Genomic DNA, 17,508 nt, shown 5'->3' with positions numbered 1-17,508 from the left:
TGAATCCACAACATGCCATGGCAAAGAGCTGGTCAGCAGAACAGCATGTTGTGTGGTTTTACCTGAAACCTCACCTTTTATCTGAACCTTCTATGTGCCACTTGATGCTTTTGCACTGACACAACCAATGATAGATCCCTAGGCATTCCTTCCAGAACATCATTTGTGATTCTTATGATCCCTGTAAGACCAGTTTCTACAAAATGATGATCCATATCTTTACAGTTCTTCCATCTACAGAACTCTTTGATTCTCTGGAATGATTTTTTTTTCTCCTGAGAAAAAGGGCATGAGAAAATCTAAGTAAATATCAAGTGTTCAGCCTGACTGCCAAACCAAGAAAATCCTTATGTTTGGAATCAAAGATTCAGTATTTGAATTAGATAAAGGAAAGAGTGTAGTTGCTCAATACCACGGACATGATGGAGTGGAAGTTATGCTACTTTCAGGATACAGCTTCCAGAGTACAGCATTGTTTCAGAAGAGCAATCATGCTTTTGGTTTAATGTTAAATCACTTCTGATGAGTTTGAGTATGGAGTCAAATTCTGTGTTGCAGTATCCTGAGGAAAGCTGTTCTCACTGTCATATTTTTAACACAGTAAGCAGTAAGTGGGAGATCTTGGAGGTGAAAATAGCTGGAGTACAGGCTGAATCAGTTCTTTCTCAACTTCATCTTGCCAGTGTGTCTGTTGTCTCCATGTAGTATGCACCTGAAGAAGTCTGTAGGGTCATCACTAATGTTTCCCCTTTGGTTCCACAGAGGCCATTAATTCCCTGTAAGGATCTACAGAGAAGTGTTTTAACAGCAAACACAGAAAAAGTCACAAATCTGACATCAATGTTGTAATACCTTCCAATTGTAAATTCCACATTCTGTTCCATCATCCCCTAAATATACTAGTAATGTGTATTTAGGAAGTGTTATTATTTAGAAGGCATTACAGTATCTCTCTAAGAACAGTTTTTGAGGTGAAACCCAAGTGATTGATTAGGGACATGTCCTGATTAGAAAGGAAGTAGAGGATGCGTTTATTACATTTATTATATATGCAGTTATATGTGGATATTATGCATGCCTGTTAATGACCAGAGTGAGGTAAAATACAGAATTCAGTGACAAAGAAATGGTACCCACCCTGAAGGTGCAGTTTCTGCTCAGCTAGGGCTGACCTAAGGCAGAGCTGCTGCAGGGACCCACCTTCTGCAGGCTGACACTTGAACCCCACCCCACACAGGTACCAGTACTTGTGCCATGGTGCTAGTTGAGTGCAACAATGCCAGTTCTGACCTAGCCAAAACAGTTTTAAGACACATCTCTGCATTGCTTTGGGCTGCAGGACCATCAGAGCTAGGACCAAAGGAGGGCTGTAACAGCACAGAATGACACCAGCTCAGGCCATGCACAACTTCATACAGGGGTGTGGGAGCCCCAAACAGAGCAGCAGCTGCTAACTAAGCCCTCCTGCACAGGAGCAGACACCCAATTTAAAAGCACTATTTCCACTTTCAAGGTGATGTGGCAGTTCTCTAACTTAAAGAATTATAAAAGCAATCTTCTGACAAATTAGAAGTATTAAGGAATGAGAGAAGTAGATCCAATCCCTCTGCTTTTCCTGCTGGACTCCATAGGAGCTGTCATGTTCTGTCAGGAAAAGGGTCTGTGATGAACACTACCAACAATATGATGAATTTAAAGCCAAGCTTTTATGTTACCTCAAGAGGCACCCAGCTCCTCTACACTTTCTGCACAGGGTGAGGGACACTTCTGAAGGACATGACTGTATGCAAATCACACCTGCTGGTTTACAAACTCATACTAGAGGTAGAACATGTGTCAGGACCGTCCTGGAAAAAAAAATAGCAGGGAACATGCTTGAATGCATGAGTCCTGAGGGAGCCTGTCACGAGGCCTGCAAGAACTCAGAACTGCGAGTTCTATACAAAATATCTTAACATTTCATCTCAGAGGATTTTTGGATGACACAGATGTGACAAGCTCAGGATATTTCATCTGAGATTTATGTGGCATTTCTACCTTTTGGGAGGAGAAAGGTTTGCATTAAAGTTGTAAGTGCAATAAACAAACACATTTACCACATACACACAAATAACTCAGAATACTTTTACTGTAATTAATACTATTTTTTTTTTGCTTTATAATTTGGGACAGATTTTATAGAAATGTACAAGAATCAATTTTGTCCTATTATTGTCTTTAAGAATTTCTAGCTATCCATTTTCATTTAAAAAAATCCACGCATTTCCACCAGCAAACTATTGCAGTAATGCCAAATCCTGTCAGAAACAGCAAATTTAGGAGTGTGGAAGAGCCACTAAAAAAATTCCCAAATTCCACTGGCTCTTTCCTTATTCTTCCAAACAAATGATTGCTATATGTTTCTATAACCAATCTCTTGCATTCTACGTTATCAAACAAACTCTAATTAGAGTGAGGAAGTCTTAGGTCTGTGTGTGTCTGGTGAAGGGTAAATGCACCATTTGCTGAAATACACCATCTCATGAGATCTGCTGATCTTTCATTAGCCACCCCATTCCCTCTCTTCCTCCCCATGTCTCTCTTCTCCATCACCACCACTGCAGCATTTTCATACTGTTATTGAGCTCTGGACATTGATACAAGGCATTGGTAGTGAAGGGATGCTGGTGTTCAGCTTCTACCCTGTGCTATATAAATATACATTGCTGCCCAAACACATTGGATCTGGAGAGTGCTGAAAGCCCAGCACCACAAACTCTGAAGGCACTTTGCAAGTCTTGCTTAATTTCTTCAATGTACAGAGTTTATTCCAATGTAGATGAAAAGCTTGAGAAAAAATAAAAGATAAAAATGCCCAAACTCCAATTCCAACAGGAAAAAGCAAGTTTTAATTCAAATCAAAAATTGCCTGTAAAAATAGAAATAATGGACATAATTCACCCCCACTGGACCACCACTGTTGGTGTTAAGAGATGTATGCAGGAATGATTTTGTCAAAAGCAGTCACTCAATTTTCTTTAGTAACACACCTCACCCCATAACTGTCCTGCTGAACTCTCCTAGCCAGCAACAGAGATTTAATTAAAAAAAAAAAAAAAAAAAAAGAGGGCGCTTCAGCTTATCCAATTACATTCTTCATAATTTCTGGTGAATGCAGAGCCATTTTCTTGGTATTTGATATGAATATTTTTCCTCAAAAACATCTTTATAGGGAATATGCCATGTATCACCTGTGGTCTGTACCACACAGTCGTAACGCAAAGCTGGCTGTTGGGAAAAAACACAGGGAAAACATTTTTTTTAGACTTTGTACAAAGTATTACTGAAATATCAGTTACAGGTAGTTAGTTACAACTCTCAATGCTTACCTTAGAAGTCTCCACAGTTTTATCTCTTAACAACTCTATTTTTATTTTCTTATACAAAACAAATTCTAAATTTTAGTACTGGAGGAAAAACTAAACTATCTTCTAGTATTTTGTGGTCTAGGTGTCATTATAAATTCTGTCTTCAATCTGCACTAGATAATAATGATTTCAGGATAATGCACTCAATTACTAGAAATGACAAAATGATTGTTGTTCTGTTCAGTTAAATGAAATCATATGGGAATTACTCAGGATGTGGAGTTTATAGGCTGGAGTGTAGGATTTAATGACATTAATGACATCTTGCATTTGTTCTCCCAGTGTGTCTATTTACAGAGCTGACTTGCTCTGTCCCAAGGAGAAGTAAGAAAAGGGTTTATCACTAACACTTTCAGAAGCATCTGGTTGAACAAAAAGAATAAACAATCTTTCAGGTTTATTACATTGCAGGTACACTAATTCAACATATATAAGACAAATACAAAAGAAACATTACTGGTTGGTAATTATGGTTCCCAGGACATACTATCACTCTATATGTATAGTCTTGGAAGTCTGCTTTACTGTGGTAGCTTCCAGAAAAACTTAGAAGACAGCTGTGGCTGGGAATATCAATCACCCAAATCTCTTGTATAGGAATTAAGATGTGAAAATTAATAGTCCCTTTGTACAAGAGAAAGAAACAGCTAAAGCTGTGTTAGCTTAGCTCAGGTGACCCACCATTCATTATTTGGCTCCATAAGAAGTAATGTATGTATGGCAACAAAGAATGAAAGGCTGTCATTCTTACAAACTGCTATCTCTGTTTGTAATCATGAATGTTATTTTACAATTTCAACCAGCAAAGGAAGAAAATTAATCGGCATAGGTGCAGTATTCCTTTAAGCAGGCAGTAACAATACAGACAGCAGATAACAAAAGAACTGCATGTAGAATGTCACATGATGGATTTTTCCCTAGAAAAATCTTAACAGCTGCATTCCTGTTACTGTACGGTTCACAAGAATACATATCTGCTAGACAAAAGTAGTATTCTGCCATAAAATGACATTACTGCAGTTTCTGTAGCTGAACACTAACTATAAACTTGACTGTTATGGGCTTTCCCTCATGAAACTTTACACCTACGTTAGGTTACTATTACAGTGAATACTGAAATGCCTGTATTTTCCAGCTTCTTTAAAATAAAGATGAAAGAAACTCTATAATTGGAAGTACGATATTTTATAATAGTGCTGCAGAGGAGAGTAAGGGATTTCAAAATTTAAAATAAATTAAAACATTGGCACTCAGGTTTTACTGAGACCAGTAATGGTTACAGAGTTTCCAGCACTGGAAATATTTGTATACATTAACTTTTATTTCCATTTTAAACATTTAGGTAGCATTTCTTGGCTCTCTTACAGTTTTCTGGTTTCTGGCATGCTTTGTGAATCCAGTGGGTTTTCAATTAACATAGGAGTTTTGAGCATACTGCTACAAATCCATTTCTTAGGCTTCAACATGACATTTTGCCTTCTAGGGTTTGAAATAATGTATCTTCAATGAGTATGCTCTGTGTGTTTTCTGACTGCAGTGGGAAAACTTACCAAGAAATTGATGCTCCTTCCTGCTGCAGCAGGGAAGAACGCAATCTGGTGGCCGCGCTGCCACTTGCGGAACAGGTGGCGTGTCACGCTGTCGGACAGACAGGCCTTGTGGTCCCGCAGGAAGTCCCTGCTGACAAACCGGCAGTGCTTGCCCGAGCGGAGAGTGGCATACAGCAAGAAGGGGTCATCTTCAGAGCTTCACAAAACAAATGGAAAGGACAGACGTCATTCACAAGGCAGTGAGTGCCTGCAGGAAGTGATTCAAATGCTGATCAAGATTTATTCATCAGTAGCACTGAAAATTCCCACCACTACTCTAGTTCCCTGTAAAATAAAAAATGGTTTACCACAGGGCACCAAAAGCTTGAGTGCAATAAAAATTATTCACGTGCTACTTAGAGGACATTTTTCCTCTTCTCACAATCTGATAATAGAACAATATAATCTCCTGCCACAAAGTTTAACAATACTGTGCTGTATAGAACAAAACTGCTAAAACTCAACAGTGTACCCCCACACAGCAGCAGACCACAACTGCACACTGATGCTACCAAAATTCTGTAGTTCAGGGCACTGTGCTCTTGGCAGTGGTTTTATCAGTCATAAATCCTAATAAACAATACAGCTGTCAATATGATCCTAAGTGATGAAAGTCTTCCCAATGCAACTCTTTATGTACTTTTGAAGCAAGTGTAGCAAGGGATATGGTTCTTTCACAGACACAGATAAAGATACTAGTAATGGTACTAAAAGCTAGAGAAAAATGTACATAAATCAGGCATTGGTCTCTATTATATTGAGCTGTTTTCTTCAACTTACATATTTTCAGCAAAGAAGAAGTCTGCCTTACTCTGCATCTCCTTCATAATTTCTCTTTTCCAATTTGAAGAGTTTGTCAGCATATGTTTGCGGCCCAGCACAAGCAACCGGGCATTCTCCTTTGCCAGGCAGTTGATAGCATCAAACAGCTGCAGAAAACAAAGCAAACCCAAAGATTTTCTTAGCTGTAAAATCTGAGTGACATGGAAATACTTTCACGTGTCTCACCTAGAGGGACTTCTAGACTACTCTCGTTTCACACAGTTCTTAACTGCAACGTGAATTAAGCAGATAAGTAATTAAATTCCCTAATCACAAAGGAAAAAAGGCACAACAAATCAATTCATTGAAGGAAGCTGCTCTCAACCACACAGCAAATACAGTGCTTTCATACCCCAGCTCTTGCAGTTCAAATGACATGAACAACCTCGGGCAGAGTTGTATGGAGATGTCAGAATTTCCAAGTCAGGCGAGGGAATGAATCACGCTGGATTTACGTGATCCCCACGGTGACCACGGAGCACCGGGAGCCCTGAGCACACCGCCTCTCCAGCCCCACCTGCTGGAGCTGGAGAACCTCCTCGGCCCTGCGGGGAGGAGGCAGGACATGGAAATCCGTGACCTCGGGACTAAGGCGTTATGGAAACCACATCCACATCAGCCGCCCGCCTGTGAACCAACACAGCAGGGGTAAACTCAGAGGGACTTCCAGCGTCTCTCAGGGCTGTGCCTCTTCTGCATGAAGTGCTTCTCAGGACAGGCACTTGTGCCTGGGACTTTCCCTCCCTGCTTCACCCAGACTGAGCTCAGGGAGGGCAAAGGTTCTGCATTTCAGCGTCCACGTTATTGCTGTGGACTGCTCACAAAACCGTGGCATGTCAGTTCGACCCAGAAAGACAGAAGAATTGTTTCTTGGGATTCATGCATCTATTGTATTTGAAAGACAAGGACAGTATGCTCAATGACCAGGGAAAGGTATTTTCTAATTTTTACCTGTATTTGTTACCACTATTTGCCAACATACAATCTCCTGATCATTCTTTAATCATTCCTGCTTTTCTAGCTACTTCCCTCTTCCTTGTTACTTCTTCTCCCTTTAATACCTTCAATTGCCCTTCTCTTTCTCTTACTCTTTACCCTCCTTTCCTCCTATTTGTGATCCTTCACATTTTTTGGTATAATTTGCTTTTGATTCAGGGGCTAGAAAGAATTATTCATGTAACTTTTGTGTGCCATTTTACAATATATTTAGTTTCATCTACCTGCAAGTACCAGCCCTATTCAGTCCTCTCTCAAGCTGCACAATCTCACTACTTCTGTTGTGTCAGAACGATATCTGACACACAGCTCACTGATCCAACACACTGACAACTACACACGAGCTCACTGATCCAACAAAAGACTTTTGTAGGGCTGAGCACAACCCAGCAGACAGGCCTGAGTCAAGGGTCCAATGACTGATGGGAATACATTGCTGGAGGTGGTGAGACAGGAAACGTGGGACTGCCCTTCACAGGAAGGGACCTGCAGATGGCTCAAATGAGACATGCCATGAATCTGGATCTGAGATCTGGGAGAGGAAGCCAGAAGATTTTCTACATTAATTTTAAGTGTTAAGCTGTAAGTTGCTGTTGCCAGTATTGATTCTGAGAGACTAAAGGCTCTGTTTTCATACAGACACAGGACCTTGGTGCTAATGAAAAGCACAAACACCTAACAATACCTATTGGAACTGACTTCCTGCTTCCAGGAGATCACACTGGATATTGGTACAATCTACTTTTCCCTGGTTAAAACAAACAAAACATAATGTGAGCAGGAAAAGGCCAAATGCAATAACTTCTCATGCACCAAACCAGTCCTGCAAATAGCTGGATTCAAATACCAAAGGAGAATTAAGCTGGTTAATCTGAGTTCATTAAAGATAATTAAAGTTAGGAATGTAACTACTGCATCCACATTTCTGCACATCTTCATGTACAGAAGTCAACTGTGAAGAAATAATAACAATGAGTAACTTTAGCAAACCCTTAGAAATTCCAAATGAAATTATTTTTTCTTTTTGCCTAACATTTTGCTACATTAAGGAAAGGTTAGCAAAAAATCATGTGAAAAAAAAGAAGATAAAAACCAGCAGCTCCACATACAGACTGGTCAATAGTAGCTATTCCCAAGTATTCTTGGATTCAGCTCCTGTAGGTCTTTCTTTCTGGAAGTTGTAACTAGTGGTACTTTGTACCTGTTAGTCATGTGGACTTTCGTGTCCTACATATTTTTAGCATATGAGGTTTCCTAGTGTGAAGTGCTTCTGGGAGAAAATTGAGAGGTTGGTATAAATTAGCTACAGCAATGGAAAAATTCAAAGGCTTAAAATGTAGTGAAATTAAAGGGAGTCAGCATTTTAAAATTTTGAAACTGCTGCTTACATAACAACGCACTGTCCCTCCTCTACTTAACACACCTTACTTACACAACTAAAATACAAAAGATAGAAATTACTTTTGTTTTCATAAGATAAAGATAATTTTGTTCTGCACACCCCCCTTACCTGACACAACTTCACTAAAGCCTTTTCTGTCACTTTAGGCTTGGGCACTTAATGGGGGCGATCTACAAGGAGTCACAGAACTTACATGGGGGTTTCCTAAGTGTGCCTACTCCCACACCTGGCTGCTTCTCAAGAAAGGAAGATGTGAGACACACTAACACTTGTTTCAGTCACACAGGAAAGTAACTGAACATCATGGTGTTAATACAAAAACAGCAGTAGTGATCTCTCATTTAAAAAGTCAAGGGTATTTTACTAATCTAGTATCTGCAGAAGTTGCATGAGTGTACAATGGAGCATAAGGAAGACAGGTTAATTACTCTAACTCATACCAGGAACTATGAGCAGAGCAGGATACAGATTTCCTAAGACTTCACTGCCAGTCCCCTTCTGATCACCAGATCACGCTGTGCCATGTGTCCCCAGTTTCAAAGCTTACCTTGAGGTAGCTTTCTCATGAGGTACTACTGGTAGATTCCCATTGTGAAATGGGAAATCCCTGCACACTGCTGCTGGGAGGCACACCACTCAGTGATTCAGCAAAAGGTGACTCACCCATATACGCACAGAGCACGAAGAAGTAAGTAACCACCAAAAATATTTAAATCACATTTTTTATTAATAAATCATGTTTGACATTGCTTAAACATTTGGGTTCACTAACTGCCATTTAAAAGCAAAACTCACCTACAGGTCATCTGCTAATAAGAGCAACAAACTGCTCTATTACTGCTCTTTTCACCTATTGTTAGTGCTGTCTCCCACCCAACCAAAGCTATAAAAATGCAGAAGAAAGCCCAACACAGACCACAGGTTCAGAGCTGCCATTGCTGTACTGTCAGGTAGGGCTGGGCACGATCACTGTCTCCAAAGTTTAGCCAGCAATTGGAGCCAGTCAAAAAAGGTGATTGTCCCACATTACTTTTCACTAGTATGGCCTCACCTTGAGTCCTGGGTACAGTTTTGGCTGCCACAATATTAAAAAAATATTAAGCTGTTAGAGAGCATCCAAAAGAGAGAAATGAAGATGGTGGGCTGGATGTGAAGCCATATGAGCAGCACAGAGGTCACTTGGTCTGCTCAGCCTGGAGGAGACTGAGAGGAGCCCTCACTGCAGTCACAGCTTCCATGGGAGAGGGGCAAGTGGAGGGGCAGGCACTGATCTCTTTGGTGACCAGTGACAGGACCCAAGGAATGGCCTGAAACTGGGTAAGGGAGGTTTAGACTGGACATTGGGAAAAGCTTCTTCACCCAGAGGGTGGTTGAGCACTAGAACAGGCTGCCCAGAGAAGTGGTCAGAGCACCAAGCCTGACAGAGTTCAAAAAGCATTTGGCCAACACTGTCAGGGACAAGGTGCAATTCTTGGGGCGTCCTGCACAGGGCCAGGAGTTGGGACTTTGATGATCCCTGTAGGTCCCTTCCAACTCAGAGCATTCTATGACTCTATAAATGAATTCCTGTCATGACTACATTTATTTGACTTAAGAGTTTCACCATTTTTGGTCACTTTTTCCATACTGTAGATCAAGAAAATAAGCTCAATAAAAATCTGTTTACTTCAGTCCCACATACAGGAGAGAGACACGATGAGATGCCAGAGATTTTTGCCCCAGCCAGCTACTCAAGGAAGGCATGTGTGCTGCTTGCAAGAAAGGCAGGACTTTCTCACTGAGCCTGGTAATTTCACCAAACCACATTCAAGATCATTACCACAGCACCAAACACAAATGCTTCTTATATTCTCTACATCATTATGGATGACACAGTGTAAATTAGTCTCAAGTCTTCTTAACTCAAATACAGGGGCAGTATACATGTTTCTTGATTTCTCTGGAGTTTATCTGTCCCTTACTTGCATGGGCATAGCTACCTCAAAGGGAAAGCAGTGATGGATGAATAAGTAACAGTCACAGAGATTAATCAGCCTGATTTACTTTCTGCTCTTTAGACAGTCAGCAGGTAACTCCTGGGAATTATCCCTTACAACACCAAGGATCTCTGCAACACTGCAGAAACAATATTGTAGGGAATATTTGTATCCTGTGTCACAGAAAGACTATTGAAATTGATGTAACACATCATCATGCAAAACTCTCCCAGTGACAGCTCTTCACACATCAGTGATGGCTATCACACAATGTTTAACATGCTTTAACCTGTCTGCGTTGACTCTGCACCTGGAACTGACTTAGCCTCTCTTGACACATTCACTACAGATATGTCTTAACTCCCTATCACAATTCATTAAAATTTGCAGTTCACTTTTAGATGTTAGCTGTTACTCTTAACAGTCAGCACTATTAATCAAAGGCAGGTTATTGATTGAGCAGGAAAACTAAATCACAGAAGCAGATTCCCAAGTTGATTTAATATAGATTGAGGATGTATGAGGCAATTCCCAACTACAGCTGTGCTACTTGCAGAGTAGTCTGTGTTCAGAGACTGAAGATGCTTTTGCAGCCAGGTGCAAACTGACTGGTACCAAGGGTGTACCAAGACACCTGGTGCTCCTGCACAGTCCAGTGTTCCCACTGCCTGGAGGACTTGGCTCAGCTGTAACACTGCCTGAATGTAAACACATTACTTTCAGGTCAAACTGACTAGAGCAATACTCCATGGACTGTGACCAAGCTAATGAACCATCTTGAATCCTGAGTAGTGGGGAGAATGAAGCAGAGTAACTGCAAATATATTCAGGTCAGATACAGAAGCAATAGCACAATTTACATTTTTCTGTATTCATGATACCCTGGCTGTTATGCCAGTAATGGGGATATCTTTAATTACAACTCCATTTGAATTCAATTGAAGATGCAATCTGCTCAAGACAATCCCTGAAACAATTCTGAATGTAGAAGTAACATGTTTGTAAATAGTCCCTGACACTGCATTCTGCTATATTATAAACTGTAGGTAAAGTTTCCGATTTCAAACAATCTTGAAGAGCCACCCCTGCCTTTTATTCTACTCAGAGAACATCACAATACAAACCAAAACTGTGTAAATCAATCTCAGATTTGGTAGGAGTTTTATGAATTTCTCCTGAGCAGAGAGGGTGGGATAGGTGCCTCTCCTTCCCAGCAGAGCCATATAAGAAAAGAAGGCTTTGAAATAGGTATATTTTCTATTTAATTACAGTCATATCATGCTCTGTCTTATTCCCAAAAAGCACAAGAAGTAATCTGATGGACAGTGAAGCAGTATTTCCTATGAGAATTAACAGAATCACAGTGGGATGCATGCTGAGAGTGAAGACATATACACACAATTTAAACATGGAATTAAAGTGTGTATGATATGATGGATGGGGAGGTAGGCAGGGGAACACCACGTGGAAGAGCCATTGGATTTTTGGAATCTGGCATTTTAGAAAGGACTGTCATCTTAAAAGATCTCAGGCACTATGTCAGACCTTACACCTGAGAAACCTTTTAGTGTGAATATTCTTGCTCACGCTTTTTGAATGTCTCTGCTTTTGAATGGTAATATTTTTAACATCATGATGTACAGACGAATGAAGTTCATCCACAAATGAAAAAAGAAAAATGGGTAGTGACAATAGTTAGCATGCTATTAAATGAACAATGGAAAGAGCTCTAGAAATTATGACTAAAGAAGATATGGACATTTGAGGAATTGTTGAATTTCATAGTACAAGTTGCAAAAGAGAAGAACAAGCAATTTTTTCTGACTCTTACAATTCAAGAAATAAACAAATATTCTTCAGTTGTCTAACTGCATTTTTGGAAGCTGAATACTGCAAGTTACTTCAGTGCCAGTGAAGTTTCTAAATCCAAAAGTTTTGTTAAGCAACTACAATACCTTTTTCTTTCCCAATCACTTACTAAAAAAGGTAATGTTGATTTAAATGTACAAGCAGACCCTTTGATGCTGTGTCAGCAATTTTGAAGTAGGAATAATGATGGAAGAGAAGGGTGAATCTGAAATCTGAAATAAAGCAGCATTTTTCTGGGGTAGTGAGTGGAATATGTCCAATTCACCATTAACTATAGCCCACTGCTAACAACTAACTTTTTCTATTTTAATTAAAATTTAACATTTTCTGTTGCAGTTGTAGGCTGGTACTAAAGCATTTTTGTTCATGAATTTGAATTTTCTGAATGTCTTCCTTTCTAGAGTCATGTAAAAGGACAAAGGGCATTTGTCCTTTTCTGATCTTTGAGATATTTTTTCTCCATAGCTGATTAACACTGTATACTTTTACCTCTCCTTTTCCTCATCTTTTTTCTTGTAAAAAAGAATAAATACCAAGATCTTGACAATGCATAAGGGGCAGCTTATGTGGGTTTGATTTAATCCAGATATCTCCTGAGAGACTACTATTTTGTACCAAAACCTGAAGATTTACAAAATATTAAAAGGTCTCAACCCCTCACACCAAGGAGAGGAGTTAGGTGATACTGCCTACCAGTGATTATACAAAAGTAGTAAAAGAAACATATAAAACCTGAAAGTGTTCCCTTTGCATTTCCACATACCAATATTATCCTTTGTTCCCATCCTTGAATTCTTTCTGCTTGCACTGCTGTTTCTTTAACAGTATTTTCTTACTGATCACTACACATTGCTTCATTGCACCAATATTACACATACATCATCTCTATATTCTTGAGGAAGAAAGTAAAATAAAAATGAAAATGTATGAGGTTTTACTTATTCTTGCGTAAGATTCAGATGTGGAACTTTACCTGTCAGAGCCACTGACTGTAAATGGAATAATTTTCCCAACAGAAGTCACAGCTTCAGGGGTCTGCCTTCTTTCACTGGAAATCCAGTGTTTGCAATGACATTGATACTCTTGCTTTTCTACAATTATCAGAACACTGTATACAAAGACTTTAAGGAAATAAGGGAGTTTCTCCTACCATAGAAACAATGTTAAAATGTAGCCATAGGAAATGAACTAGAAACAATGTAGCTGTTTCAAAGGAACGTTTGTGAGCCCAATGCAGCTGTGCCAGTCTTAACATTTTCAGCGTGGGTCAGAAGCTGTATTTAAGTGTTGAAAATCCAAAATGTGACCAGGATCTCTGGGTGGTGAAAATGAAAGCACAAGCTTGACTGATCCTTTCCATAGATAGGAAATAACTCGGGGCAGGACTGAAATGGCTTTGTCAGACTGAAACTGACAGTTTAAATTGAGCTCTCACCACTGTCCTAAGCACATGTCTGTACAGAGTGACAGGTCTTGTCTGATGCTAAGTGTTTTCCCCATGTCCTAAAGTCCCAGACAATACTTTTGTCCTTTGAGGAAAGTCCTGCAGCAGCTGGAGACATCACTGTTACAGCAGGCACAGGCATGATGCTGTTGTGGAATATTAAACCTGTGCTTCAGCAGAGACATCCCACATTTTAATAAACTTGACAGCTCCAGAAACACTGTAACATAAGGACTATTTCTAAGCTCACAGGACAACAGACATCCAGGTAGAATGACATGGTAACCGAGGAAACATCAGTAAACTGACAACTTGCAGTTGCAAAAAAGCATCAGAGTACAACATGCAGCAAATATTTATAACACAATTTTCACACTATCTTTCTGCTGTTTCTCGGTATTATTTTCCAGTTGCCTGCTACTGATTATTATATAGAGGTTACCTTCAAAACTTCCATACACCTTTGAAAACAATTGTTTCAATAAGAACCTTTGCAGCTCTTAGCACATAAATACATTAACAAACACTACTGAAATGAGTGGTGATTTCTCTGTGAAGGTCAGAAAGAGGAAAATGTTCTTTAATATGAAAGAGAACATATAAAATGTTATTCTTCAACACTACAAAAATCAGCAGAAGCAAACTAAAGCACAAAGGTCTGAGATGGAGGAGCAGCTGCATGGTCAGAGTCAGACCTATCTGTCCTGGGCCAACCATGAAAGCAAGGCTTTCAGCAAGGAGGAACCCCGGAGGGAATCTGTTTAATATTGCTGAGAGCATAACTGGTATTTAGCAGACTGGAAAAACCCCAGGAGACGTTCACATCCATCAGCACACCTTGCACTGCCAGGACCATGAGGCAGAAGTTCAACTGTCTCAGCTGGATCAAGGCTCACCCTGGCAAGAAACTCACTGTTCCTACAAAACCAACAAAAACCTGATGCAGTGTAATGCAGCTGATGTAAAACGTGGGTCAGCGTTATTTATCTTACACAACCATTAATTTTGATCATTGCAGACTCGTGCCATTTTACTACTAGTAACACTGCCAGCAGTGTCCATGTCTGGACATCCTAGGCAGTGAAGTCTGTGAAAGCCCACCATGATAGCTAAAATCCAGAAGATTTAATTTTTGTACTTCGATGGTTTTCATGTAAGTATATTGGCAGCAGTCTGCAATACTCAATAGCTAGACACTGGGCAGGTCACTGTTTTATCTGAAGCATTTTTTGTTAACTTTAAAGATACAGCAATTTGACAAATAGATGATATTGTCAGCTCCCACAAGTTAATTATAGATGATATTTGACATTTGCCTAAAGGCTGGGCCTCCTGGGAACAACGAATTATATGAAAAACTTTATGTACTTATCCATTTTTTCCCCTTGTCAAGAGAAACAAGCTTGAGAATATGAAAATATGAAAGGCTTGGGCAACAGAAGCCAAGTAGGAACCACTCCCAAGCCCCAGCCCTATTTCATAAAAGGATCTATTTTTCAAAGCAACTTTTAGCTTGGGGACACAGAATTACAGTTTCCAGAATTGCAGTTTTCATCTATATGACTGTATCAGCCAGCACTTTTGAGGAATTATGTTGCATCTTGCCCTCTTTTGTCCATTTCCATGGAAAAGATGCAGATACCCAGCTAACAACTTTGGAGCATCAAGGACTGAACATCAGTGCTCAAGTTCAAAACAGAACTATAATTTCAGAAGTGTTTTGTTTACCAAATTTATCAGATGGCAAATGGTTAAAATTGTGTTTTATTACTGGTTATGTTAAGGTTATGTTAATTAGGCTGGTAGACTAAATAGGCTTGTGGAAATGAGAGTGGGTGGGATGACAAAAAAGAAATCCCTAACCTATAGCATTCAAATTTCTGAAAGCCCATTTGGGAATGCCCATTCAATGGAAAGTTAAGAGATTTCACTTCTAAAGGCACAATATGCAGACACATACATATAAACTACAAGTGAAAATGTCAAAACCCTCCAATTCTTTAGGACACTTCCTCTCCCTATTGAGATGTATGGCCATTCCCCACAAACAGATTTACACAGCTCAGTGCAGTGTTTTACAGGGACATGGAGTATGTGACTTCTGATGATGAAAGCAGAGTAGCGACATTGATGATGGCCGAGCCCAGGGTAACTGCTCCTCACAGGGAGCACGGTAAATCACCACCAAATCACCTCATTAGGACTGTCTGGTTCTGCTCTATGATTACTTGCAACCCTCTTACTACTACTCCACTTTATTTATCCAAATGTGTGACAACTTAGGGCTGTGGTGGAAGAAAACTCCTATCAAACAATCAGTCAATCAATCAAGCAGTAGTACAGGCAGTAGTCAAGAAATAGGTATTCCAGTGTCCTTTTGTTAAGCTTGCACTGAGTGTAGAAGCTCAAACTCCAGAGAACCACAGCTTTAACAAACACCTGCATCATACTTTTATTTTTTTTAGTGTATAGTGGAAGCACTATCTGGTTTACCAAAGTATTGCACAATTAGGAAATAAAAAAGGAGAGAAGGCACCAACAAGATTAATATTACCACACTGGTATACCACATAAGTCAGGAAAAATTAATGAATAACAACTACTTCAGAAGCAGTGGAACTGAACAGGCTTTTAGCTGCTGTTAGAGAGCTTATGGCACACACTGTACACAGCTTGCTCAGCCATGTCAACTGGACTCCTTAAAAGCTCAAGAGTCAAAAATTCAAAATATTAAAGGCAGAAGAAATATTACTGCAAACTCACTGCTTCCTTTTTGTCAAGCATAGAAGTGAGCAGGTAAGTGGATAAATGCTGGACAATAAGGACAGGCACAAGTATCACCAATATTCTCTGATTTATCTAAGAGATAAGTTGCTATTAACCATGTGACAGAAGCACAGGTTCAGTTTTAACAGTCACTACAGGAAGCATTGTGCAATAAGAGGACAATACAGCAGCTGGAAATGATAGAAACTATTCAGAAAAATTAGAAGAAGGAATTAATCTTTCATTAAACTGGTTGGAAATAGAGTACCTAATGATTACATAATTTTGACAACCTCTTTAGCTTTTGACTCACTAAAATTCAATGCATATATCCAGCTAGAACTGTGAAAAGAACTATTTAGATCATAAAAGAACTGACCAGTGAATAACAAATCAAGAAGAAACAGCATCACAAGGTAGTATCTCTGGGTGGAAAGGAAAAATCAGTAGATGCATGTAGTAAATATATAAAATACTTGAAACAGAATTTCTCATAAAGAAAAAGGCTTCCTAACAATGATATGGGGCAAATAATTACAATGCCAGAGATAAAATATTCCAAGTGATTTTAAAATGTAATTTTGGGGCATCATATTTAGGAAATAATAACGGTATTATTACTATTATCTTCTACAGAATAGAAGATCTGAATGTTTACTTTATGGAGATCTACAAAAAAATGATACCACCAACACAAATTATGCCTTATAAGGTTGTTTCTTCATCTAATGGTTTGTAAGTACTAATTTTTAAGATCTTGAGTTAGGCATTTTTCTTGAAGGATGGGAGTGAAGATTTCTATTGTACAAGAGTTACTTTTTGAAGAACAGCAGCAGTAAAGGTAGCCATAGTCATCTTATTATGTCCCTGGTACTGGTGCTCTTACTGCATCACTCCTGTTCCTCACATGATCCCAAGCAACAAAATTGTTTCAAGTCTCAGTATGTACAATACCAGCTTAATGGCACAGCTCTGGTAGCAGTCCTCAGAGAAGTGACAGATATCTGAATGAGATCTCCTCCTTATATTAACACAAATGAACATATGAGTTTAATCTCATTTGATCTAATTTAGATTAACACCACAGATAAAGGCATAAGTCTGAATTAGCATGGGGACTATTTTATTTTGACCCTTAGGTTTTTTGCCTTGCCTCGTTTCCCCTCCCTTATTTGGAAGAACTGCACAAATGCACCCTGAAACAAAATAAGCAAAAAGTAGAATAGGGATAGCCTCT

General features: G+C 39.4%; 1 protein-coding gene across 3 annotated transcripts in view; it reads right to left on the bottom strand.

The window, feature by feature from the left end:
• Nucleotides 1-2,781: 2,781 nt before the first annotated feature.
• Nucleotides 2,782-17,508, bottom strand: part of PRORP (protein only RNase P catalytic subunit) — a 39,384-nt gene continuing 24,657 nt past the window's right edge. For 2 of the 3 annotated variants that reach the window (XM_058026911.1, XM_058026912.1), the window contains exons 6-8: nucleotides 5,777-5,925; nucleotides 4,958-5,153; nucleotides 2,782-3,267 (exon numbers count right to left, since the gene is read on the bottom strand). In XM_058026911.1, the coding sequence (XP_057882894.1) occupies nucleotides 3,136-3,267; nucleotides 4,958-5,153; nucleotides 5,777-5,925 (477 nt within the window). In that variant the 3' untranslated portion in view covers nucleotides 2,782-3,135. Of the gene's footprint in view, nucleotides 3,268-4,957; nucleotides 5,205-5,776; nucleotides 5,926-17,508 lie in introns of those variants that run through there. The other variant, XM_058026913.1, reaches the window with a different exon arrangement.

The sequence above is a fragment of the Melospiza georgiana genome, chromosome 6 (genome assembly GCF_028018845.1).
Source record: "Melospiza georgiana isolate bMelGeo1 chromosome 6, bMelGeo1.pri, whole genome shotgun sequence".
In the NCBI taxonomy this organism is placed as follows: domain Eukaryota; kingdom Metazoa; phylum Chordata; class Aves; order Passeriformes; family Passerellidae; genus Melospiza; species Melospiza georgiana.
The sequence above is the reverse complement of the archived record's forward strand: the minus strand, read 5'-3'. Positions and strand labels throughout refer to the sequence as shown.